The 26688-nt window shown below is 43.5% G+C and overlaps 1 protein-coding gene across 1 annotated transcript in view; it reads left to right on the forward strand.

The window, feature by feature from the left end:
* MED13L (mediator complex subunit 13L) overlaps window positions 1–24525 on the forward strand; it is a 293183-nt gene extending 268658 nt beyond the window's left edge. Inside the window, exons 21-32 of the mRNA XM_077766051.1 lie at window positions 1498–1690; window positions 2635–3061; window positions 3634–3853; window positions 5285–5473; window positions 9508–9731; window positions 9929–10071; window positions 13001–13159; window positions 14751–14927; window positions 16140–16297; window positions 18752–18913; window positions 20883–20995; window positions 22269–24525. Of these exons, the coding sequence (XP_077622177.1) occupies window positions 1498–1690; window positions 2635–3061; window positions 3634–3853; window positions 5285–5473; window positions 9508–9731; window positions 9929–10071; window positions 13001–13159; window positions 14751–14927; window positions 16140–16297; window positions 18752–18913; window positions 20883–20995; window positions 22269–22401 (2298 nt within the window). The 3' untranslated portion in view covers window positions 22402–24525. The remainder of the gene's footprint in view (window positions 1–1497; window positions 1691–2634; window positions 3062–3633; window positions 3854–5284; window positions 5474–9507; window positions 9732–9928; window positions 10072–13000; window positions 13160–14750; window positions 14928–16139; window positions 16298–18751; window positions 18914–20882; window positions 20996–22268) is intronic.
* The last annotated feature ends 2163 nt before the right edge of the window (window positions 24526–26688 follow it).

Consider the following 26688-nt stretch of genomic DNA (forward strand, 5'->3'; position numbering starts at 1 on the left):
GGGCGTAGAGAGCATCCTGAAAACAGTATAAAAATGTTTAGCTTGAAGATTTCTGTATCAAAAGATGAGTTTAATGAATCATGTCCCTGTTGTGTATTTAACACTACATTCACCTTAATACTAAAATTTTGATACAGGCTACAGGTTAATAATGTAATAACCATAATAATTTAAAAGCCAGGTAGATAGTTTTATATATTTATCACATAATGTACTATTGCTTTTGAAAAATTAGAATCATGTGTATCTCTGAAGAGTATGTTCCACATTTGTTTTGGCCAAAGTATACGTACACTAAATTCTTCGTACCTATACTTCTAATGTCTTCATTTTGGGCAGGATTAAATGAAATCCGTATTTAGGGAGAACTGTGACAGGCATATTATAAACATTACAAGGGTGTTTGTTAAATAAGATGCCAAGTTGAATTTCAAAATATGTCATAACAGAACATTCGCTATTTAGAAGTGGGTGGGTACACATGAAATAGTGAACTTCTGTATTGCTACAAAGAAGTGAGGAGATGCTAATATATGAGGTAATGGCATCAGTTAGGCCCCTGAAGGAAACCCTTAGATATAGTAATTCTACACGTACCTGATCCATGGATGTGTCATAACACTGAATCATAAAGACCGTAACACAGAAAACTTGTATAAGCAATTTTTTAAAAGCCCAGCCATTCTCTTGAATGAAGCTTTCAACATAAGTTACAAAACGGATCTTTTTAGGTCCCAGGGACTATTAGGATTGCTTATTTGGCAGTAGTGCATCCCTGGTGAAGAGAGTGTATGCAGAAGATTTTGTAGGGGCTGAGTAAGCCTTCAGTTATCAGCTTTAACAAGGGATAAAATGGGCTCTCCTTTTGGGGAATAGATGGTTAAGAGGCTTACTTTTTGCAGGTGTGTTGTATTAAGTCTTTGCTGTAAGTGCCCATTTAATGTCCTAGAAATTAATAGCAGAATCTCATTGTGCTTAAAACAACTATTTACTTTTAAAAAGTGATCAGCATATCCACTGCTTCAGTGGCCTCTGCTATTGGTGATCCCCAAATGTCTGTGACAGTGTAACAGATGGCCCATAAAATTTTAATGTTATCTTATGGGAAAACATTATGCGTAGGGATTACTTAAGAGGTTTTAGCGGACATATGTGTCTCAGTCAGCCTTAGTAGGCAGGAATCTGGTTAATTCTTTACTTGACCATTAGCAATCAGGTAATACTCAGCAGTCTTCCCTAGCACGGGAGGAAATGGCTGAGGTGAAGAAATCTTTGTTTTTCTTGAGAGAGGCTGGTCCAGGTTTTGGAGAGACAGCTGGGAGTCTCAGCATACATTCATTAGAATGAGCAGAAAGGACCGGCTTAGAATGTGGCTTTGGTTGCTTGTGGTAACGCGAAAAGAAAACGCAAAATACTTCCGTGTGCATGGTGAAGAATTTCCCCCTCTAAGCACAGGAATGCTTCCTGTTGTAAGTAACGGTGTCGTTTGTGGTCCAGATGTGTCGGCTTGGGCAGCACAAGCCCATCTGCAAAGTGCTCCGAGATGGGATCATGCGCGTGGGGAAGACTGTGGCACAGAAGCTGACGGATGAGCTTGTGAGCGAGTGGTTTAACCAGCCTTGGGGCAGTGAGGAGAATGACAATCATTCCAGACTCAAACTTTATGCGCAAGTTTGCCGCCATCACCTAGGTAAACGAGAATTTATTTGGGAAAGGAGAATCTGAGAAGTAAAATAGCAGATTGCCACCTTTTGGAAAGCAGTGTGCCCTGCTGCTTTTACCTCAGGTAGCTTTAGGGCTCCATTACTGTATTTATTTGGGTCTAATTTCTGCATTCTGGGTCCTTAAATGCTCAATTTTATGTGCACAACATTTTTTTTTTTTGAACATTTATTTAGGTTTGAGAGACAGAGAGAGACAGAGTGTGAGCAGGGGAGGGGCAGAGAAAGAGGTAGACACAGAATCCGAAGGAGGCTCCAGTCTCTGAGCTGTCAGCACAGAGCCCGACGTGGTGCTCTAACTCACGAACTGTGAGATCATAACCAGAGCCGAAGTCGGACACTCAAACGACTGAGCCACCCAGGCGCCCCTGAAGTCAGACCCTTAACCAACTGAGCCACCCAGGCGCCCCATATGTGCACTACATTCTCTAAAAGCAGTTTGAAGTTGCCTATAGAAGTCATATCTGATTTACTCCACATTTTGAAAACTCGGCAGCAGGACTTGGTATTAACTGCTGAAGTTCAGCCTGCTTCCCAAGAGAGTCCTGGAAGCTTTAAAGCCGCCGCGCGCAGGCGCCTGGCACCCCCTGCCGGCTGTGGGATGGGCGGCCTCCCTGTTGGCAGTGAAGGCACGCAGGCAGATTCAGTCTGAAAGGCACATTTTACAAGTGATTCATTTTCTCTGTTTTCAAATAAGCCTCTTCCCCAGAACGTGCACACATAGCCCCTGGTTCACCTCCACGTTTGCAGAGCACACAGGCCTCTGTTCAAGCGTGGAGATAGCATCTCGGGCGTCATAGTCAGAGCACTGCAGCCTGAAAACGTAATTTTCTTAAAGTGACAATTCTACTTTCTGATTCAGTGTGATGCTGCCGAACGTCGCTGACGCCACCTCTCTCATGTACTCTTTCAGCACCTTATCTAGCCACTCTGCAGCTCGATAGCAGCCTGTTGACGCCACCTAAGTACCAGTCCCCACCAGCAGCAGCACAGGCACAAGCTACACCCGGGACCGCTGGGCCTCTCGCCTCAAATTCAGGATCAGCAGCGCCCTCGGCTGGCAGTGCATTCAATCCCACCTCTGGCAGCAGTTCCGGGAACCCTGCGGCAGGCGGCCCGGCCCCCGGGTCCTCTGTGCCTCCCGCCTCTGCGTCCGCCCCTGCTCCTGTCGTTAACCAGATCAGCACTACCTCTTCTTCAGGATTCAGTGCTAGTGTCGGAGGGCAGAACCCCAGCACCGGGGCCAGTTCTGCAGAGAGAACGCAAGGGAACGTAGGCTGTGGCGGGGACCCGGAGCCTGGGCAGAGCTCCTCTCAGCCCTCGCAGGACGGACAAGAAAGGTACGCTGCTCGCCAGTTGGCGGCGCGTGGCTTCAGCTCCGACCCCTTCCCCGCTCTTCTGCACCCCACTCTCCTCCTCACCCTCCCGAGTGTCTGAGTCTCGTGAGGTGCCCTGTTTCTCTCCTTCCCAGAAGGAGGTTGTGACTGTCAGTCTGTAGCTCCCGTGTTAAGACATTCAGGACTTCATATAAACTTACTATTATTAAGCTTATTAGCTTCGTAGTAAGCTGATACTGTTAATACTGCTATTAGTATTATTATATGACCATAACATAGAATCAGTAAGCTATTACCACTCACATTAATAGTATTATAAAACATCTTTTTAGAATGTGGCCCCAAGAAAGAGAGGGAGTTGAAGAAGAGATCTCCCACTCACAGGAGTAGGATGTTGTCATTTTCCATCCGCCTTGGTGCTAACTGCCTTGGTTTGCCTTCCTTGCGATGACATGATACATAGTAATGTTACAGTCAGTCTGGAAGCATTGTCCAGGGGTTAGTGTACTCGGGTACTGATGTAGCTTGTGTAATTTATATTTCCTTGTGCATCTCATAAGTGACTCTCCCTGCAGTGTCACAGAAAGGGAAAGGATAGGAATTCCCACCGAGCCCGACTCTGCAGACAGCCAAGCCTACCCGCCAGCCGTTGTCATTTACATGGTGGACCCCTTCACCTACACTGCAGACGAAGACTCCACTTCTGGAAACTTTTGGCTGTTGAGTTTGATGCGCTGCTACACAGAGATGCTGGATAATTTACCTGAGCATATGAGAAGTTCTTTCATTCTCCAGGTAACTGCAAGAACTGTCTGCAACTTTCTTTTTAGCTTTTGTTATTTTTATGAAAGCGAATACAGGTGTGTGGTTTCTTTTTCATTGGAAGTACCTAAAGGAAAAAAATGTTCATAATTCTACCTTTAAATTAGGCCACCATTACCATTTTGGTGTATTTCTAGCCCCTCTTTGTGTATGTTAGTTTACAAAATTGAGATCATACTTTCAGTATTATTTTTAGTCCTTTTATACTTAACATATATTGAATACTTTTCTCTGTTACTGAAAATTCTCACAAGCAGCGTTTGTAATGACTGCATATTCTCCATATTTAAGTATTACTGTACAGTTAGAGACTTAATTTGTTTCTATTTTTCACTATTAGAAATAAAGCTATAATAAACATATTTATATGTAACCTCTTTTTCATAGTTCAGGGCATTTCTTAAAGTGAATTCTTAGATACATAGATTCCGATAAACAACGCCAGACTCCTTTCAGGACCGTTACATTTATTTACATTCCCTTTGGCAGTGAACAAGCGTGCCTCTTTCACTACAGCCTTGCCAGCTTTATAGTGTAATAATTGTATAAGATTTTGATAATCGGTGAAAAATGATACCTTAGGTGTTTGGGATTTGTTTTACTGTCACTTTCATTAAAACCATCTTATGGAATTAAAATATTGAAAGTAAAGTTAACAGGATAGATTGTTTTTCATTGTTGTGAAGTTTGTGTCTCTCATGCTTAGATAATAATTCCAAAGATATGATGCACACTATGTGTATGTATGACAGAAAGGAGAACTACATTAAAAAGTAAATTGTAAAAGTTTGGAGCATGGCAATAATAAATTGAGACTTTCTCCCTAGAAGGGAACAGGGACTGTGACTTGACCACCGAGATAGCACCTCTTCGTCCATTGCTGGTGAGCCTTTGTAGCAGAGGGTTTTAGGTCATCTAAGGAATTCAGACTGAGTTGTATCATGTTTGGCATTTATATATTTTATTTTATTTATTTTTTAAAGTGTATTTATTTTGAGAGAGACTGAGCATGAGCAGGGGAGGGGCAGAGAGAGAGGGAATCCTAAGCAGGCTCCATGAGGTCAGTGCAGAGCCCAAGACGGGGCTCAAAACCCATAAAACCATGAGATCATGACCCGAGCTGAAATCAAGAGTTGGACCGATGCTTGACCGATTGAGTGATCCAGATGTTCCTCTTTTATCTTATTTTTAAGATTTTGTTTTTAAGTGATCTCTACACACAAATGGGTCCCGAACTCACAACCCTGAGGTCAAGAGTCACAGCCCCGCTGACTGAGCCGGCAGGCGCCCCTTGTGTATTTTAAGACTACAGTTTCCTGCCTCGATTCGGCAAAGAATTTCGTCTTCCAGCTTTCCTGTTGGCACATTCGATCCCAGTTCCTGGTTTTGTTTGTGTTTGTGCAGATCGTGCCTTGCCAGTACATGCTGCAGACAATGAAGGACGAACAAGTTTTCTACATTCAGTACTTGAAGTCCATGGCCTTCTCGGTGTACTGCCAGTGCCGGCGCCCTCTGCCCACACAGATCCATATCAAGTCCCTCACGGGGTTCGGGCCCGCCGCCAGCATTGAGATGACCCTCAAGAACCCAGAGGTGGGTAGGAGCACAGCAGACATTTCGAATAGAGCACTTTTATACCAGACGTGCAAACCAGGCGAGTTGGTTGCTTGGTTGGTCTTCTGCCTTGATTGGGAGTGGTGGGTTTCTTTGATCCTTAATTTAAAATAGAGGAGATACTTCTCTAAACTTGTGATTTGGGAGACAAGAGGCAAGCGAACTCTCGGTGTTTTCTTGGTGTAGGATCTAAGGCAACAACACACTCACCACTTTTACTTAGTGATGCTTGACTTTTCCTGTGTTTATTTTGTTCTTTATTTTTGGAAGCTAATCTGTGTGTTGAATCACTGACTTCCTTCCCCAGCTCTTTTCTGTCCTGGTATCACAGTTGTTTGTGAATCAGGGATTCCTTGTTTTCTGCTGCACACTTTTACAGGAGCTGCTCTCCCCTCCCTGGTCTCCATGCTTTTTCTCTCCAGCGTCTTACACCTGCTTCCCACAGATGGGCTCCTCTAGGGGAATTTGAAAACACCAAACAGAAGTCGTACACTTCTTCTATTTTACTAATCACTTTATCCTAAAGATAGATGAACAGGACAGTGTTTAGAATTTTCAGAGCCTTCAAAACTCATTTCCCACAACTTTTATTGCATGGAAAAGTCACCCATTAATAAAAGCCAGCAAATACCTCTTCACCAGAAAAGAACTTAAAAACACCAAAAACCACTGATTTTAGTTGATAATGAAAATTTTTCTCGAAGACTCACTGAAATGCTTATCTCTTGGATGAGTAAAAGCTTAGGGAAAAAATGAGGCCTCTAGTTAGTAACACACTTGTCACTTGGTTCAGGGCAGCCTGGTCCCATTGGAAGCAGCTACTTAGCCGACAGCCGCCTCCCCTCTGTGGCTGTGTACAGTTCTGTCTCTGGCTGTGTAGGTTGGTGTATTCTTTTGAGTTTTAATTTTTTCATTCTTGGGAGCAGTTCATCTATTTTAGTTCATCCGTTAGCTTTTTCGAGGATAAAAAAATTGAATTTGTTTCTACTTGTTCTTCCTTTGTCTCCAGAAATTGAGGTATTGCCTTTCTTTACAAACTTAGCATCTTTTAGCTCTTTACCTTTTGTGGTTATTCTGCAGTTCAGATGCGATCATTCCTTCCGCTTTGATGAGGAGTTAGCACCATTTCAGTGATCACTGATAATGTTCCGTAGTTTCCTGGAGAGGGGCGGAAGGCTGAGTACCTGTATCAAGATGTCCTAAGGGTTACCTCTAAGTCATAAAGACTCTGCACACTCGCAGAACACCCGCAGTAGTTCATGAGATCAAGTGAGGCTCGGGTACAAATAAATGGCCAAAAATATGCTTCCTTTTCCCTTTTGCTTTGGAACAGGAAGAGAAATAAATCATTTGTCCTTATTAAAAACCAAAGGATCAAATGTTCTGAATATTTTCCAAGGTTTATAAGATTTACTTGTATTATGGTCACAGTTAATGCCACAGGCCACTGCTACCTCAGTCTGCAGCGAGAACGTGGCGCTTGCATTCAGGAAGTACCGCTGCACGTCTGCGGAGCACCAGGTGCTGTGTTAGGTGCCAAGGACACAGGCGAACAAAGCAGCCGGGCCTCTGTGCCCAGGGGACCCAGTGCTCTCCCATGGTGCCTGTCACAGCAGAAAGAACGTGTTTTAGGATTGACCGTGCAAGCATTAGGAGAAAACCTACTGCTGCTGTCACTTTTGATCTTCAGAGAATAGCCAGTGTCTCCGAAACAGTTGGAGAAGGATATTTTACCTCGCGCTATATCACAGGTTCTCTGTCGCGTCTAAGATATTTGACATTTAACCTTCTACTTTATGCAGAACTTTTCAGCCAATCTCACCTGGACTGTTTTGTCTTATTTTGTTTGAAAGCTTCATTGAGACATAATTCGCATATACTAACATCCACCCTTTTACAAATTGATTAGTTTGGTGGTTTTTAGTTTAGTCACAGAATGGTACAGCTATCACTGCTGTCTAATTTTAGAACATTTGATCAACCCAGAAAGAAACTGCATACCTGTTAGCAGTGACTCACTCCCCCGCCCCAGCCTTGGCAGCCACTAGCCTGCATTCTGTCTCCATGCAGTTGCCTGTTCCGGACACTGTGTATGAACGGATCATACAGTCTGTAATCCTTCGTGGCTGGCTTCTTTCATTTAGCATGTTTTCTACGTTCATCCATGTCACAGTGTGTGTGTTTTATTTCTTTTTATGGTTCAGTAATATTCCATTGTATGAATATACCACATTTAGGATAATCATTCTTTGGTGTATAGATATTTGGGTTTTTCTGCTTTTTAGCTTTTGTGAATAATACTGCCGTGAACATTTGTGCACAGTGTTTATGTGTAAAATGTTTTCCGTTCTCTTGGTAAATACCTACGAGTAGTCTTTGCAGGTGGAGGGAGAATGAATAGATCAGTGATAGGATTCGCTTTGAAACTTTGAGCAAGTTACTGAATATCTCTAGGCCTGTGTTTTGGATCCCTAAAATGAAGGAATTGAATTAGATTCTGTCTCAGGTCTTTATTTTAGCTTTAAAATTCTGTAATTCCATTATCAACTATTTTTTTTATGATATATCTATATGCATACAGGTATATAGTTCAGGGGTCAGCAGCCGACTGTAGGTACAGTCCAGCCTGTAGCCTGTATTTGTATGACCTGGATAAGAATGATTATTATATTTTTTAAAAATGTTTGTTTATTTATTTTGAAAGAGAGTGCAGGGGAAAGGGGCAGAGAGATGGAGAGAGAGAGACTTCCAAGCAGGCTTCATGCAGGGCTAGATCTCACAAACCAGGAGATCATGACCTGTGCCGAAATCAAGAGTCTATGCTTAACTGACTGAGCTACCCAGGTGCCCCAGAGTGATTATTACATTTTTAAAAAGAGAAGAATATTCTTAAGAGAGACCCATAAAGCCTAAAATGTTTACTATCTTTTATAGAAGTTTGCTGACTGGTACTGTAGTTCATTGTTGAAATGTGTATAACGGCTGTAAATAATGGTGACAACTAAATTTTGTCACAGTTTAACTGTCTACAATGTTTGTCTTACTGGTAACAGTGAAGTTTTGATTTCTTCAATCGCTCATACACACACACACACACACACATTCACACACACACAAGTATAATTTACACACTGAAAAATACCCGATCATAAGTATACCGCTTGATGAACTTTGACTAAATACAGCATATAACAAGCACAAGAAACAAAACATAAGAAGCATCGAGAAACCTTCTTCCTGTCCCTTCTAGACATTCTGTCAGTAATCAGTATTCTGACGTAAAGCAACAAAGTTTTGCCTGGTTTTGACTTTCATGTAAATTGAGGCACATAATTTATAGTTTTTTGTGTCTGGCTTCTTTTACTCAGTGTTGAGATTAATTGTTCTGTTCCTTGTTGTGGTAGTTTTTTTCATTTCCTTGCTATTTGATATTCTGATTGTGTAACTATAACAGTCTGTCTTTCGTTTTACTGTTGATGGGTATTAGGTTATTTTTTATTTGGAGCTATTATGATTAATACCTGTCCTTTGGTAAACATATATGTCCATTTGATTGGGTCACAGGATATGTGTGTTTGACTTTAGCAGATACCATCAAACACCTTTGCAAAGCGGTTCATCACCATCAGTGTATGAAAGTTCTAGTGACCCCACATTCTCACTGATACCCAGCGTTTTCTTTTTTATTTGACTTTCTGGTGGGTATATAGTGCTATCTCATTGTGGTTTTAATTTCTGCTGTCTTGATGACTAATAAAGTTGGGCTGATTTACTTACTAAAATAGTAATTTCTTTTAAAAATTAAAAGAAGCTTTGGTTTGATTGGGGTTTCCTAGCTGATGTCACTTACACAATCTTTGTTTTCTGTTTTACCATTATTATTTACATGTGTAATACTGCTGGGGGTGGGGGCAGTCTATCCATTGCTCCCTATTGGTTTCAAGTGCTATTCTGGGTTTTGTTGGAAACGTTAAGTGGTTTTGTGTTGACACTGACTTTTATTTTGATTTCAGCGACCCAGTCCAATCCAGCTTTACTCCCCTCCTTTTATACTGGCCCCAATCAAAGATAAGCAGACGGAGCTGGGAGAGACTTTTGGGGAGGCGAGCCAGAAGTACAACGTGCTCTTTGTGGGCTACTGTCTGTCTCATGACCAGCGCTGGCTCTTGGCTTCCTGCACTGACCTCCATGGGGAATTACTAGAAACCTGTATTGTAAATATTGCTTTACCAAACAGGTGAGGAGCCTGCGTGTTTATGCTACATATGAATCGATACCGTGCCTCTCCTCAGATATGAGTTTTTCTGATTTTCCTGTCTAAATGCACTCGGTGCCATGTGGTGGGTGGGTTCTTTGGAATTTTCTGAGTTTTGTCTTATTAAGCAATAACTTAGACTCATTTGGGGACCCCTTGCCCACTTCTTTCTTTTGTAGATCACGGAGGAGTAAAGTATCTGCACGTAAAATTGGACTACAGAAGTTATGGGAGTGGTGCATAGGTATTGTCCAAATGACATCTCTACCCTGGAGAGTGGTAATCGGCAGACTTGGGCGGCTTGGCCATGGTGAGCTTAAAGGTGAGAGACTCTGCAAGCAGTACTGGAAACAAAGGAAAAGGGTTGAACTACTGTCCCTAACTGAGCTGACCGAGAAAATGGTCAAGTTGGTAGTAAGAGTAAAGCAGATTTTTATTTTCTGATTCTTTTAAATGTACAGGATAAACTGGCAGTTTGTAAACTTTTCATCATCAACCAAATGATGTAACCAAAGAAATCTTAAATATTGAATCCCAATATATAAGACCAAAAAAAAGAATGTATGAATATAAAAGTGATACTCTGTAAATTAGAATTTCTAACATTTATTTTTGTACTGGGTCAGTGAGATCAAGTCAGTTTTAATGTGAAAATTTAAAGACATATGGATGCTAGAATCAACTTAACTTTCTTTTATTATTTTTCTTGATTGATGGTGACGTAATTTGTGTTTGTTTTGGTTGCACGAGAGCCAGGCAGTCCTGATTTACAAGGGCCAGTAGGTGCAGGTTGGAATAGGCTTTACTCACGTCGCCACGGTCTGATATTTTTCAGCCTGGAAGCTTAAGAGAGCAGACTTCCATAAGTTGGGCCCCTGTATACCTGCCAGCTGCTAATGTTCCCCGTCCTTAATGTAACAGTCAGTCAACAAGGCACTAAAAGTAACTAACAACACAACTGACCGACTGGGCGGCAGCAACCTTGCCTGGCTGTGAGCCTGCTCATTTGCTGTGCTTGTGTAGCTACTTGACGTGAGCAGTATGCATAGGCCTCCGTTATTTTTTTAAAGCCTTAGTAATTAATGGCACATTTATGAAGTTCAGTGTACGTAGAGATGGGAGAAGCTTCATTCTAAGCTCTATACAAAAGCAAAGCATGTGTCACAGATCAGCTTGGTGGTTTTGTGCCCACAGGTATATTAGAGCTGAGTCAGCGAACTTTCTAGGTAAAAGGCCAAGTGGTAAATATTTTCACCTTTGCAGGCCAGCTTGTCACTGTTGTAGCTTCTCAGCTCTGCCGTCGTACAGTTAGAGCAGTCATGGATTAAGACCTAAGTGAACAGGTTTGACTATGTTCCAATAAAACTTTATTAAAAAAAAAAATGGTGGTGGGCAGGATTTGACCTGCAGACCATAGTTTGCAGACCCTTGTATTAGAATGCACATATTGTTCCTTTGCATGAAATTTATATCTGGTATTTGTGGAGTCCCTGAAATAAAACCCCTGACGCGATTCAACTTGGATTGTAGCAATTGCTCTAGTCAGTGAACTGTCAGGATTTAATAGCAGTTTATGCATATATTAAATTACAAAAGTATTAGGTAACTGTTAGAAATCTATTGTGTGCAATTTTTTTTTTTTTTTTTTACTAATTATAACTGTAGGCCAATAGAAAATATTACCCTATTCATTTTTTAAAGAATATCATACTTAGAATGAATCTTGTATCAGTAGCCTGGAGGTCTGATGCATTGGGGGATTCGTCATTTCATTTCTGTCAGAATTCCTACCCTCTCTCCTGGTAGGCCTTGTAGTCAATCTTATCTCTTAAAGGGTTAGAGCTACTCTTAACCCTTGGGAAAAGTTAGAATATAGCAGAAAAGGAGAAGAGGGGATAAAAATGTAGCCTTGTCTAGTCACTTGGTGTCTTGGACAGTTATTAAGGCCACTGCCTTCCCTTGTATAATTTTGTAGAAGGGACATTCTTCTTATCTCTTACGGGAAAGGAATAGAAGTGTGACTGATGCCATCCAAAGGTTAGGGGGATAAAGGGATAAAGACCGCAAGAAGAGCCTAGTGTACAGGAAATTAGTTTACCGATCTGCATTTCGTTCCCTTGGGGCTCCAAGGCCCGCATTGCATTTCTGTGGGACAGTATCCCTTGTGAGCCTGTCACAAAAGCTAGAGTTCAGTTAGCTTTGTGAATTTCTGTTTTGTTTTTTTTTTTTTTTAATCACCGGGGTGTGATAAAATACAGACAGTGCTTTTCTTTTTCTTACTTGGTTTCAAACTCAGAACTCATGCCTGTATGATTTTCCTGTAGTTTTTAAAAATACATTCTTTGTGACTTGGCCACATTTATTTCAGCCACTTCAGATTGAGGTTTTTTAGGAATAAGAAACAAGAAAAAGTTGTTCCTTTTCACCTCTTCAGGGGAGAACAGCTTATTTGAAAAAACTGTGGGAAAGTAGAGAACCCGTAGCAGAGTGGTCTTTCATGGGTGGGACATGATATGACGGCAGTGTGCTGCCGCAGGAATATGGCAGCTTCGTGTGTGTTGGGGGTCAAAGGAGAGGGCTAAGTACTTTTCCATTCCTGGAGTAACGTGACCCTCTAAGTTCTCTGAGAAGACATAGTACCTTTGTGTGGAGGCAATAAACAAATATTAGGAAGAAAACTTCTGCCTGCATTTTAACCTGGACAATTGGTGTTACATCATTTGGAGCGCCTCACTCACACCCGTTGTTCATCTGCTCTGTTGGGCCTTCTGAGAAGGGTTCCCCTTGTTTCTGCTCTGCTTGCCTTCCCTGGAAACAGCCAGCCTACAGCAGCAAAGCAAACCGAGGTCTGCTCCCAGTTGTGCGTTCTTCTAATGATAAGGGCCGATCGGGGCAGTGAACGAGCCAGGCCTGAAGGAGGAGGAGGAGGAGAGAGGGTAGGACAGACCGGCCGCGTCACCAAAACCATGTGAAGTGCCTGCATCTGTCTAGGTCTGTGCTGGGCTCTCCCAGGTCATTTCAGACATCATTTCAGCATGTGGAATAGTAGGCCTTTGTTTCTTTGTTAATGAAGTGCAAGAGAGGTCAAGTAACATTTTCTTTGTAACAAGAAGGGAAACCTGTGCAAAGCCTCATTCCCTTTGGGGCCCAGTCCTGGAAATTCAATTACCAGGCAAATCTCGTAAAACGCTCAAACCGCCTATCAATATGAATTTCTAAAGACTGTGTATGACTGTGATATTTGATTTCAGACTGGAGTATCCTCCTTGGAGAATGTTCACTACAGACAATCAGCAAACGGCTCAAGGACGTGTGCCGGATGTGTGGGATCTCTGCCGCAGACTCCCCTTCTGTTCTCAGTGCCTGCCTGGTTGCCATGGAGCCCCAGGGTTCCTTTGTGGTGATGCCAGGTAAACCTCTTACCAGTTTCATTAGTCAGGTATCACATCAGTTCAGCCCATTCAGTCTTAAAGTCTACAGACAAGTGTAGAGTAGATCTTTATTATCTTTGTGAGAAGAGTGTGCTTAGAGTTCAAACATGTGGTGTCTCCTAAGGGGCATGGTCTGTGGTTTTGTCATCTTTGTTGACCGTAGTTTGGAAGACACCGTAAGTCACGGATGGGACCGAGAGCTCTCAGAGTCATGGCTAGTTAGTGTTGCCTGACCCTAATTTCTTGTTAGTGTCTGAGGATCACCCTCCAAAAACCACTGACAGGAACACCACCCTGATCATGTTTGAATGTGCTTCTGAAGACAGATGTTTGACAGAATCTCTAAGCAGCCTCGAGAGACCAGTTAGAGTGTCTCTGACGTGGCTGGGGGCAGTGATGAGGCACATAGAGGCGGGGTCATCGGCACGGTGTCTGGCCCGTAGTAAGCTCTCGGTAGATGGGAGTCCCTTGTGTCGATAGCCAAAAGATTGTGGCCACAGAAGTTTTAAGAAAATAGCAACTAAGCTCCCTTATAATTTTTTAGCTAAGCAGCTTTATGCCTTTCTTTAGTCTGCTCTTATCCTCCAGTTATGTCTCTGACCAAGTGGGAGATGCTGTCCCTGTAGAAACCAGCAGTGTCGTGTGAGATTGTGTAATTTGTCATCAGTGCGGTGAGAGGCAGAGGTCCTGTCGTGGCCGCATGCAGCCCCAGGTTAATTGTTGCCTGCACCACTTGGACAGATTTCATAACGTCCTTGTTCTCTGTCCTCATGATGAGATGGGGCTAATAGTTGTACCTTAGGAATCTGTGCTGACTGCGTGAGGTGACGTCAGTGAGTAAAGAGCTCAGCACAGACTCAGGCACGTAGTAAGCATTCAGTAATCGTTACTTGTAATCCTTATTCGGTCAATGGTACTGTGTCTGCAGAATCGTGTCTTTCAGAACTTTATAAATTGTGAGCAACCACAGCAGAAAGAAAGTAGATTTATTTTTAGAACTACTTCTTAAATAAGTAGTTAAAACATACATGGTGTGGAGCACCTGAGGGCTCAGTCAGTTGAGTGTCCATGTCTTGATTGCAGCTCAGGTCACAGTCCCAGGGTGGTGGGCTGGAGCCCTGTGCTGGGCTACGTGCTGACCGTGGAGCCTGCTCGGGGTTCTCTCTCTGCCTCTGCCCCATTCTCTCTCTCTCTCTCTCTCTCTCCCTCCCTCTCTCTCTCTCTCTCTCTCTCTCTCACACACACACACACACACACACACACACACTCCCTTCTAAAATAAAAAATTAGAAATTAAAAAAAAAAACAACGTTTGGTGGGCTCAGTCTGATTATATCTTAACCTCCCCCTGTGCAGTGAGGCTTGGGTTGTCATAGCCGTGTGCTTAGAGTCTGTTTCTTGGCAGATACTTGAACAGTGAGGCAGAACTTGGGGTGTGTACCCATCCATCCTGCCAGCTGTGTCCGACTCCTGTCTCTCCAGGTCGGGTCCTCCTAAAACTTCACTTCTGCAGTATTTACGGATGCTCAGAAGGAATCGGTCCACTTCTTTCTCTTTCTCTTTTTTAAAGACGCCGTCACAATGGGCTCTGTGTTTGGCCGGAGCACCGCCCTGAACATGCAGTCGTCACAGCTGAACACCCCTCAGGACGCCTCCTGCACACACATCCTGGTGTTTCCCACCTCCTCAACCATCCAGGTGGCCCCGGCCAACTATCCCAATGAAGACGGCTTCAGCCCCAACAACGGTGAGTGCGGAAGGCGCAGAAAGACAGAGCTCCACGTCCCCACGGGAGCAGAGCTGAAGGGTGCCCCCGGCACCCTGCCGCGTGTGTCGAGTCAGCACTGTGTACGAGATGAAGGGGGACTCGGGGTTGGAGAAGTCTGTTCGGCTTTGAAGATTTGGGAACACCAGTTCCAAGCCCAAATAAATGTTTTCCTGTCTTACATAATTAGTTTTCTGTTTATCACTAAAGGCAAAAAATAATTCCCGGGTGATAGCGTCCTGCACGTGGGTGCCCCTCCTGCAGTAACTAGCTGGCCATCTGGTTGGAGATGGACGGAGACTGCCTGGCAGTCTGCACTAGCTCTTGTCCCGCAGTCGGTGGGAGGCTAATTGGCTCCAAAACAGCTCCTTATTTGTTTCTTCTTAATCGATGTTTTTGGTTTGTATATCTGTTAAGGCATTTGTTAAGTAGTGGTTATTTATAAACCATAAAATGCTCAATATTATGTAGCCATTTGCATCGTTTTTTGAAGAATTTTTAATAGCTACCAGCACTTATTCCTGTTAAATGGGGAGAGTAAAGGATTCCAGATTTTATATACAGTGTGATCGCAATGGAGTAACGATACGAGAATAAGAATTGTAGCAAAAATGTTCACAGTAATTGCATTCTGGGTGATAGTTTTCCCTTTTTATACTCCTTTCCAAATTTTCTGTTGTGCATGTACCTTACTTTTGTAATGTGGGAGAGGATTTCTGAATGAAAACATGCTTTGATATGCTTTTGGCATAGGCCTCCAGCTTCAGGGCAAGTTCACACCTATTAACATTGCATTAATTCAGCCTCTGTTATTTTAGATGCTAATTGGATGCATAGACAGAGTCTGCTGTTTTCTTCGATGGTATCAATTTTAACTTTGTTTAATAATTAAATTGCTTTTTTAGCTGTTTTGCCATTTTTTTAATGTGCCTTTGCAGGCTATACAAAGCGTGGAGTTTTGTTTTATGTTCTTTATTTCCCCAGTCTGTTAATACTTCACATTAGAAGATCATCGAACAGAATACAAAAATGAAAAAACAATTTTCAGCACCTCACATCCAGTAGACAACACATTAAATCTTACCACGTTGCTAACAGCATGCACTTGTGAGGGGCCAATGTAACAGTAGATTGTTCAAGTTGCAGATATAGATTATTTTTTAAATCTCTGTGCTTCTTTTCCCTCCTTTCCAGATGACATGTTTGTTGACCTTCCGTTCCCAGATGATATGGATAACGACATTGGCATCCTAATGACTGGCAACCTGCATTCCTCTCCCAACTCCTCCCCAGTTCCTTCCCCAGGCTCCCCGTCTGGAATTGGTGTGGGCTCTCACTTCCAGCACAGTCGGGTAAGGATGGCCTGAGGTAGGTCCTTCAGGGCAGCAGCTCTCCGGAAGTGGGACTGCCTGCCTCTTGGCTTGGTGAGCCTTTCTTCCTGATGGCCTTGGTCCCTGGTATGTGTGAAATCCGTGTGGAAAAGTGACTCTGTAGTTGTTCTGTTTTGAATGAAGGCAGGAATTTGAAAGACGTGGATGATTATTCCTGAAAATGTTCCTGATGAGTATGTCTTATCAGCAGGAAGGCATTTTGCAATGACTCTTTTCTTAGCAGAAATTAGTTTTGGTTGGTTGCTACTTCCCAGTTTTTTGTTTTTTGGGTTTTTTTTTTTTTGCCAAAATAGTGGCTTTTCAGAGGCTAGTTCAATGGCCCTGGTTTTTTAACACGTAAAGTAACTGTTTATTGAAGAACACATTGTTGATGGTTGATTATTGTGAAACGAGCCTTACTATTCTTGTTTCATGTCCTGGTGCCTTTATTCATACAGTTCCAGCCTTCTCTGTAGCTGCGTGCCAAAATGGCAAGGGCCCGCAGAAGGGTGATTTTGGAGAAGTGTGCAGGTTAAGGCCCTAGGACTAAGACACAGCACCAGGGCTTACCCCCAGTTTCACCTTTAAATACCCCAGGGGTATTGGAGATGGATTAACAGAGGATTGAAGAGTTAAAGGTTCTACTATAGCTTGTGTTAACTGTTTAAAAGCGAGACGCCTCATCCTTACCGCTCTTTTGTACCTTCTGTTTTAAATACGAGATTGAGATTGAGGGTTTAGGACCTAGAACAACGGCTATGTCTAACTTCTTAACCTGGGCAGGTATAAACAACACTGCCCACACTCATTTACACACAGTTGTAGTTAGAGGACTTAGGTTTCTGTCCGTGGACCTTTTATTGCCAGCCTGGAGTTCACTAAAGGATGGTCAAGAGAAAAGATTTAAAACGTCCGTCACAGAGCAGATAAAACCAGGGAAGAGCAACTCAGTAGACCTACCCTCATGGAACTCCCTGCCCCCATTTCTCCTTTCTAGAAGGAAGAGGTTTTAGATGTGTTTATTTCCGCCACAGCCACTTGCCAGTTAGTGACAGTTTATTGGTTCTTTGGAGATTGCTGTGATAGGAACCAAGTTCGCAGATTTTATGTTAAGTAGTTGTAATTTAGGACTAATGTGAATTCTAGAGGCAAATAGCATAGCAACTAAGAGCATGTGCCCTAGAGTTTGCCAAATGTAGCTCAGAGTTAGAGCAGTACGGCTTTAGCTTTGTGACCTTGAGCAAGCTTGCTTTACCTTTCTCAGCCTTAGTTACCTTATCTGTGAAATGGAAATAATAGCAACTACCTTTCAGTAGCAGCGGTTGTAATTTCGTTTATCCATTAACAAAGAATTGGTCGTTGAAGTATAATGTTAGTTTTATAAGAAACAGAGGTTTGCTGTATTTTCTGCCTCTGCTGGAGCCTCAAGCCGTAAGCCTGTAATTGAATGTCAGAGTTTAAACAGCACTGCTCTGAAAACAAGTCAGGTGGCCTGTTTCGGTCCCGAGCACCTGCAGCCTGGTGACCCCCGAGAGGCTTTCAGTATTTCCTCTTTCTGAACCATTAAACATTCTTTGATATCCAATTAAGATATTACAAAAGGGAAAAGAATTTGTGCAAGTTTGGAGTAAGTTTTTATTTTTTAAACCTACCTAGAATGAATACAACTTGATGTAATAGTAGAGGGTTATTTTTTCCCTCAAAACAGAAGGCCTTTGAAAACGAACAGTTGCTTATTATTGCTTGCATAATAACAAGAGAGCATAATAACAATTGCGTAATTGGTCTCAACCCTCAAAGCCAGCTAAAAGATTCAAAGGTGAGGAAAATGCCAGTGGCAGAAATGCGCAGTCAGGCTCTTGCATGAGTCTTGTGTTTAAGGAGGTTGCTGAGAATTCAAGCAGGGCCTCTTCACGAGCAGACCTCACCCTCACCATGCTGGGTGGTCAGTGACACTGGCGCCGCACAGAGCACTGCAGGGTCCTGTTTCCCACGTGCCCGTCTGTTGACAGCAGACGGTCAGGTGCGCCTGTGTATTTGGTTGGTTGCAGGTGAGAGAGCAGCGGGGTGGGGGTGCCTTCCGCTGCCGGAGTCCGTTCTTCCCACCTGTAGTTGGATGCTGGATGCCACGGAACACACCCGACATTTAGCAGAAAAGAAACCAGAGCAAACACATCTGTATTTGCTTGCCTGACATAGTTAGTTTTGCTGTTCCCTTCTGCCTGGGCCGTAGTTTTCATCCGACGTCTGTCCGTGTAGCAAAGACCGTGTCTCCCCTGTTGACCTTTCTCGGCCACCTGGCGTTTTTGTGTGAAAAACCGTCAGAAGGGGGACTTGATAAAAAGTGTGTGCCGAGGGACGTGATGAAAGGTTGATTTTTAAAGCTTCATTTCAGGTGCTGAACGCTGATCATGTTCTTGGGACATTGTTTTGCAGAGTCAGGGTGAGCGTCTTCTTTCTAGAGAGGCGCCTGAGGAGCTGAAGCAGCAGCCTCTGGCCCTTGGGTATTTCGTGTCAACTGCCAAAGCGGAGAACCTCCCCCAGTGGTTTTGGTCGTCATGTCCCCAGGCTCAGAACCAGTGCCCCCTTTTCCTAAAGGTTGGTTTCATGTCATATTTGACGTTTTAGGGGGAGGAGTGACTTAGGAAATTTGCGTTTGGTTACAAACTCGTGTCAGTCCCCACAGTCTCACTGTGTTCCCGGTTTCTTTCACATCTACTCACACTCTGAGGACATTTTAATTACAGTTGCAGGCAGGGAGTCGGATTTTGGAGAGAAACCCAAAACCACATCACAAAGAAGCAAACACATGAACCCACGGAGGAGACTTTGTGGGGCCCGCAGGGCACACATAGGGTGGACCCGGGGTTGTATGTAACAGTCTTTCTCTAAGTCCACCAAGCATTGCCGTTGGCAAAGTTCACTTTGGTGGATGTGATCATAATTGGCTGACCCCCACCCCCCACCCCAGGCTTCGGCTTTCTTCATTAAAATAGGGCAGGAGGCAGCTAAAACTTACATCTGCTCACACAGGCTCCTTCCTGTACACGTCTTGGAACCTTTTAGTGCAAGTTAAGGGTTAAAACCAAAGATCTCCCACTTCCAGTTTGGATGAAAGAACCTGGAATGAAACCCATGTCTCACCCACAGATTGGCAAAGAGCCTGAAGTTTGACAGCCTGCTCGATTGGCAGGGTGGCCCTGGTGCCAGTAGGTCAGCCAGGCGGTACGGCCCCACGCGCTTCCCTTGTGCTGCAGCAGCACCACCCCTGCAGGCCTGTTCGGGAGACACTGGCGGCACCAAAAAGTGCTAAGTGCAAAAGATTAGAAGCACCAGAGCTGTCCCCCAGGATGGGGCTGGTGGAGTAAACTAGCATGTCCACCCAGGGGATGTCAGCCGTCTGTCACACAGCCAGGGTGATTACAATGCAGTCGTTCTGTGGGGTGTGGGTTGCCTGGCAGTGATTGACAAGCTGTGTGCAAACACACACACACACACACACACACACACACACACACTTGTATTTTCTAAAAGGAATAAGGGAAGGTTAAACCAAAAACAATTGAAGCAGTTTCTTTCAACTAATGGCTCTAACATATTATTATGAAATCAAGGAAGTTCTACAACATAAGTGGTGTCATCCTTGTTTTGAATTAGACTTGTCAGGATGAACCTGGCTTTATTTTTTCCTCTTACGAAAGGTACACGCATTTTTCAGCTGGGTCTACTGAAAAAGCTTACAAGCAGTGACAGTGTCAGTAAACAGTGCGCTCACTGCACCTGGTTCTGAAGTCCCGTTTATCGTTTGAAAGAGCCAGAGTTCCTTTGAAGAGTTGACTGATTGTAGATCTGAAGTAAGACATATGCAAGGTGAGCCTAGGGTGCGTGGTCACACCTAATAGCAAGGAAGTTACTTAAGATCATTGGAGTTACTTCACGGGGCCCGCCAACTGGAGGGTTCCCGTGGCCCAGGGACGGGACAGTTTGAACATGCAAAAGAACAGTGGTAGTAGCAGAGTGAAACAAATACATGGGTTCCTAATTGTGCTGAAATCTAGAACATTTTAGCCACCCTTTGAAGCTACCAGAGCAACAGTTCATTAATCTGAAATCTAAAAAATAAAGGGTTTATATCAGCTGCCCTCTACACACCGTCTCTCTCTGTTATCTGATAAAGTATGCTAAAGCCATGGCATGGCGTGTAGCGGACAGGGCACGCTGGGCACCTCGCTGCCGTGATCGGGTGCGCCGCACTCAGGGCTGCACGCATTCATGCCTCTCCAGGTGAGGACTGAGACCCACGTAGCGTCAGCCGTGTTAAGCAGCCACCACAGGGGCACAGCCAGCCGTACCCACACCATGGGGACGCTGGGGCCTTCTACGCATGAAGACCTGAAGAGGCACATTATCGAATCCTTTGTACTGCACTGGGATTTGCAAAGCTAGCTTTTTTCCACCTCCAGGGTGTGGAGTTATTTGGGGTCACATCAGAGTTATGGAGAGCTTAAAACTGAGGCTCCTAGGAGCCCGGAGGCTGGGAACGTAACCGTGTTTGTTCTTTTGCCAGGCTTCGCTGCACCACCACATCTCTGTCGCACAGACGGATGAACTTCTCCCCGCCAGGAATTCTCAGCGGGTTCCCCATCCTCTTGACTCCAAAACCACGTCTGATGTTTTAAGGTAGATTGTTTTAAGGCAAAATAGCAGCACAGCTTGCAGTGATCTTCCTTTAGTTTTGCTTCTCCAAAGCATTTACTTGAAGTGTGGAAAAGGCGCTACCTTTCATGCAGCGGAGCGCCGTCTGCTCAGCCAGGGACTGCTGCAGGCAGCCCCCCGTGCAAGCCCCCCACACGAGCACTGCTCGGGGAAACTAGTATTCTTGGTTCAAGTCATTGGGTGTGTGCACGTACACTTGCCCTTGCTTTCTGTTTGAAGGAGAGATTTTATGGTGATGAAAATGGGTCTGAATTCGGGGGTGTGTGGTTAGAAGACAGAGCCTGGGACTTAAAGCACTTGGCTTTGAAAGCATTTGTCACTCCCCCTGACATAGATTTATATAAATAAAATTAGAACATAAGTTCCGTAGTTGGGAAATATCTCCCAGAAGTGTACACTAATTCCTTTGCACTTTGGCAGAGCATGAACATTCTCTATGTGCCTTGAGGAAACACGCAAACTTTTTCCAGTATTTGCTAATAACTGTGGTTTTTTTAATGTTTGTTTATTTTTGAGAGAGAGAGAGAGAGACAGAGTGTGCGCAGGGGAGGAACAGAGAGAGAGGGAGACACAGAAGCCGAAGCAGGCTCCAGGCTCCGGGCTGTCAGCCCAGAGCCCGACACGGGGTTAGAACTCACAAACCGTGAGATCGTGACCTGAGCTGATGTTAGCCGCTTAACAGACTGAGCCACCCAGGCACCACTTCTAATAACTCTTAAATGATTTAGAAATTATAGTTAAGCGAGGATCCAGTCAATATGATTTTTCAGGCTTTCAGGGTCTGTAGTGTGGCAGTGTCCAGTAGAACTATAACGTGAGCCACATATCTAATTCAGTTGTTTTTAGTAGCAACGTCAAAATGGTAAAATAAATTGATGAGGTTAAGTTTAATAATCATAAATTATTAATAATAAAAGTAATATCAAGTATACAGAAAGCAGTATCATTTCAATAGCTAACCCCTATAAAAATATTCATGGGCCGTCTCACACACCTTTGTAAAATACGGATTCCTTGAAATCCGGCACCTGTGTTCCATGTACAGCATATCTGAATCCACTGGTGGCCGTGGCTGCCGTACTGGACGGTGCAGGTCTAGGTGAGGTGGGTGCAGGGCGAGGAACCACGAGGAAACCTGGGGTGAGCGAAAGACTGGCCTCTTCCTGCTGGCACGTGGAAGGGGAGGATGGACGGCTCTGCCGCGCCCCGTGGCCCTGACCGTGCGCTCTCTCCGCAGGTTCGTCCTGGAGCAGTACAACGCTCTGTCCTGGCTCACGTGCAACCCGGCCACCCAGGACCGCACCTCCTGCCTTCCCGTCCACTTTGTGGTGCTCACGCAGCTGTACAACGCCGTCATGAACATACTTTAACCGGAAAAGCACTTGTCCTCTCTGGCTCAGTCCCTCCCCGCTGCAGCCTCGGTCCCAGGACCCCCTGCACTCTGCAGATGCCCCACATGCTCTTCTTGAGACCCCTCTCCACAGTCCTGCACCGTGACGACTCCTCGGCAGGCACGTGTCATTTCTGCAGTGTTCATTACCGGAGCGATGCATTGACACTTCTCTCACGGACCTGGAAACTTCCATAAGCGCTGACTTTTCGCCAGTGTTCTGGTGTGTGCGGCCTCAAACCACTGGTCCACGGGAAGTTTTTGTTGTTGTTGTTGGTTTTAAAGAGGGAAACAGAAGAGACAGTATCCTTTTGCACAAGAGTCTGTGTTTCCAGTCTCTGTTTAAAAGCAAGGGCAGCTTAGCCCTTCGGGATGAAATCCTCTAGTTGTTGGTGTCTGGCCTGTGGGTTACCTGAACTCCATCATCTGGAGCTTTTTACAAATAAGAACCAGCTCAAGTTTATGGTTTCATCATGGGGTTTCTGTCCCCCTAGGGGTCCCATCTAGATCGGCATGGATGCTTTGGTTGCCTTCATACCCGTGTGTAGCTACAAAAGGTCTGGAGACATCTTCATTTTGTTTATTTATTTTCAGTTGTTTTGTCATATGTTTTCTGTGACTTAATTTTTTTAATTCATGAGGACCAGGTACAGTAGCTGAAACCCAACTCAGACCCACCATAGGATTCTTTGACTACATACCTCTGTCCTAGAAGCCGGAAAAGGAGTGAAAACAGATTGGGGAGATATGCCTAAAAAGTAATATATTCAAAACCACCCAGCACTAGGCTTTATTCAGAACAAACTGGGTGAAACATTCTGCCATGTTTCTTACTAAAAGCGGCCAGCGTTTCACGAGGGATAACATTTTATACAGAAGGCGTCAAGCTCAGCCCAGAGCCACGGAGGCAAGTACCTTCATCAGTTTTATAGAATCACAACGGAAACCTATTTTCTAGTGAATTCTTATTGAAAGCCAGGTCTCTCCTCTCATTAGATCAAAAGGGACTCATGTATATATCATAATGGAAAGTGTTTGCTCATAAAATCAGTTATAAATATGGTGACTTTTTTCTGGACCATAGGAATATTATTTCAAAGAAATATTACAACTTAACCATTAAATTAGTACTTGAAGTTGAGCCTTTGTGGTGGGACTTTTTTTTAAAAAAATAATAATGCCTTTTTAAAGCATTAATGGCTAATTGAAGTATTTTATGACTCCTCATTCCAGGCCCAAGAGGGGTGTCTTTAAGACCCCGTTTCTGACCCTGACGTCGCAGCGCGTTTCTGTCTGAGGGCACTGGGCGTGGGCTTGCCTCCCGCACGCCGCGCTGGGCAGGCTCTTGAGCTCTAGTCATCCGTGGAGAGAATCATGCAAATTTTAAAGTTCTTCCAAGAGACTTCCATATCCTGGTTATTAACAAAAAAAAAAACAAAAAAAAACAAAAAAAAAAGAAAAAGAAAGAAAAACAAGAAAATGTAATAACTGATATGATTTTGTAAAAGTATTTTTCTTGAAATAATCTAACGTTTAAAACATTATATTAAAAAAAAGTTGTGTGGTGGGAATATGTAAGCAGAGAAATAACTTGTAAATGGATAATTTTATTCTCTGTACCACCAATTGAGGGGGGGGTGACTTTCGCAATGTATAGGTTAAAAAAATCTGATATATCAAACCATTTGTATCTAATGTGTACAGTGTAAAATTGACTTTAAAAATATTGCAGTGCTATTTTTTCTTAATCAGAAAGGAAAAATTCTCAAGGCCTTTTGAAGAGCATAAGATGATGAAGATTGTAAACTTGTATAAAATTATCTTGGTGAGAAGACAAATTGTAAAGTAGATATTTGTAATCTTTTACCACTTTGGGGTTGCTTTTTTTTTTCCCAGAATTCATCAGAAATTTGAATTTTTTTTTTTTTTTTAATATGGGCTGTTTTTAATGCAGGGGCTTTTCTTCCCTAGAAACCCAATTCTAAGCAAAAAAAGAAAAAAAACACAAAAAACAAAAAACCCCTACAAAAATTAAAAAAAAAAAGGCAGCAAAGGGTAGTTTTCATCTGGTGTCTTTTATTTAAGTTTTTTAAGTTAAGAAAAGCTGGTGACATATTTATACGTTTTTGTGCAAAAATAAATGAATGGCAATAGATTTTAAAAAATCTTATTATGTACTTCTGTGTGAAAAAGTCTGTATAATATTTCCCTTAAATATGCATTATTTTACTTGTGAGTTTTTTACTGAATTAATCTGAAATGTACAAGCCCTGGATTTGCTACAGAGTGAGAAGTTATTTTATTTTTTTTTTATTTTTAATTTTGGAAATTCTGCAGAAATCAGAACTCTTACCATGGTTTGAAAAAAAAAGGGGAAATGGGGAGGGGCGNATTTCAGAACCTTTTTTAAATGTAAAAGCTGTACATTTCTGGGAAGTTCTGAATTTCTTTTGTTTCCTTTTTTCCTTCAAGCATTTTGCAGTGAGCTTCTTTTATATATAGCAAACAATTTGAAAGAATACAAAAATATGTGAAGTTCATTTAAAACTACAGTATAGCGCTGGTACAGTACACTAAAAGACTTTGATAAAAAACAATACTAAAAGGCCTCCATTTTAAATGTCATTCATATATACCTTGTGAATGAGAGCTATATACTTTTACACACTTTTTTAGAGGAATAAATTATTGAATTACTGAAATTTGAGTGGCTTTCTTCCCCCTCCCATCCTGCCTTTGTAACAGAATTATCTAAGCCTGTTCGAAAGGTGTATGTATAAAGGAGTGTCCAGGCCTCTCCCTTCCAGAGTAACACGGGCATGGACTTTTAGTGCCCGAAGCACCCTCTCCAGCAACTGTTCCCACATGTATTCTCGTTCTCATGCTGCAAACTACCACTGCATTCCTAGATCAGTGCTTAGAGCCCACGCACGCATGGTTGTGCGCGCGCGCGCACACACACGCACGCACACACACAGAGCATTGAATTAGGAGCCCCTGTGTTCAGTTCTTTAACGATTTTGAGTAGGTCAGATATGGGTCTCCCAGCTCTCAGACTGTAGTCAATCCCACAACACATTACAAGTCTGTTTTCCACTTCCTTTCTCTTCACGGCCTGGGCCACTTTCTTTTGGATGTTTCTTAGAAATAGATCTCCCTTTGCCCTCCGCCCCCTCCGTAGGCCGGTGAGAGCAGTGGGCCATCGAGCACACAAGGTACAAGCAAGGCTCTGGTGGGCCGTGTGGCAGCCACATGGCGGTCCCCTTTTGCCCATGCGGTAGGAAAACCCACATGCTCTTCCAGGCAGAATCTGTTGCTAAAATGATAAACCCCAGGACTTGGCAGAGCTCACAAAGTTTGAATAAATCGGAACCTTGCTTTTAATCGTCCTCCATCTATTTAGAAATATACACATCGTTCTGAATTTAATGTCTGAATGTAGAGGTAAAGCTGTTGACACTACTCAGCCTCGGTCATTCTGTCTGCAAACGAGGGCCAGGCGGAGTCCATGAGAACTGCTTTGCAAACGCAGCGCTGTGACCGTGTTGTTACGGTTGTCCCATCGAAGAAGGCAAAAAGCGAGGCCACATTTCCCTTAGACCGTTTCGATGTCTGTCTCTTCAGCCACCGCGGCACCGTCTGTCATGCTCTTTGCCACAGAAGCATTATTAAACAACGACGCGTTTCCTGCGTCCTCTGTGATTGGGCCAGTCATCGGAGTTAGGTGGTATTTTTTTCAGGTGTTTCTTAGTGTAGATGATTAGCTCATACATCGGATGGGACTTTTTCCAACAGTGTGTGAAGGCTGTTTTCGTAACTACTAGCTGCACCAATTTGGCGACAGTAGCTCCGTCCCTTTGTGGCAGGAAAGTTATTTGTCCGAATGCATTTAGACGTTTTGCAAATCAGACGTAGATAAATCTGACCAGGCCGTCAGGAACCATCAGCCTCTGGCCACGGGCTCCCCTCCGATACCCCCTCCAGTGATCCCATAGTATCGTTCTTGCTCTTCAGGAAGTCAGGGGACAAGGAATTTGTTCCCAACTGTCATCAAAGAACCAAAAGAATTTTGTGGTAAAAATTGCAGTTTGTCAATACAAGTTTTTTAAGAGCAGATTTCTCAGAAGACTTGACGCTGAAGCAGGAGCCACATACCGAAAACTGTCCTCGGTGCTGGTCGTTCATACAACACAAGCCGTTACCTAACGAACACTTTTTTTTTCACTTTCGAATCACGACATGCTAAAATCCTACCAAGATGCAATTC

This window comes from Crocuta crocuta, unplaced genomic scaffold (assembly GCF_008692635.1).
Source record: "Crocuta crocuta isolate KB4526 unplaced genomic scaffold, BGI_CrCroc_1.0 scaffold339, whole genome shotgun sequence".
In the NCBI taxonomy this organism is placed as follows: domain Eukaryota; kingdom Metazoa; phylum Chordata; class Mammalia; order Carnivora; family Hyaenidae; genus Crocuta; species Crocuta crocuta.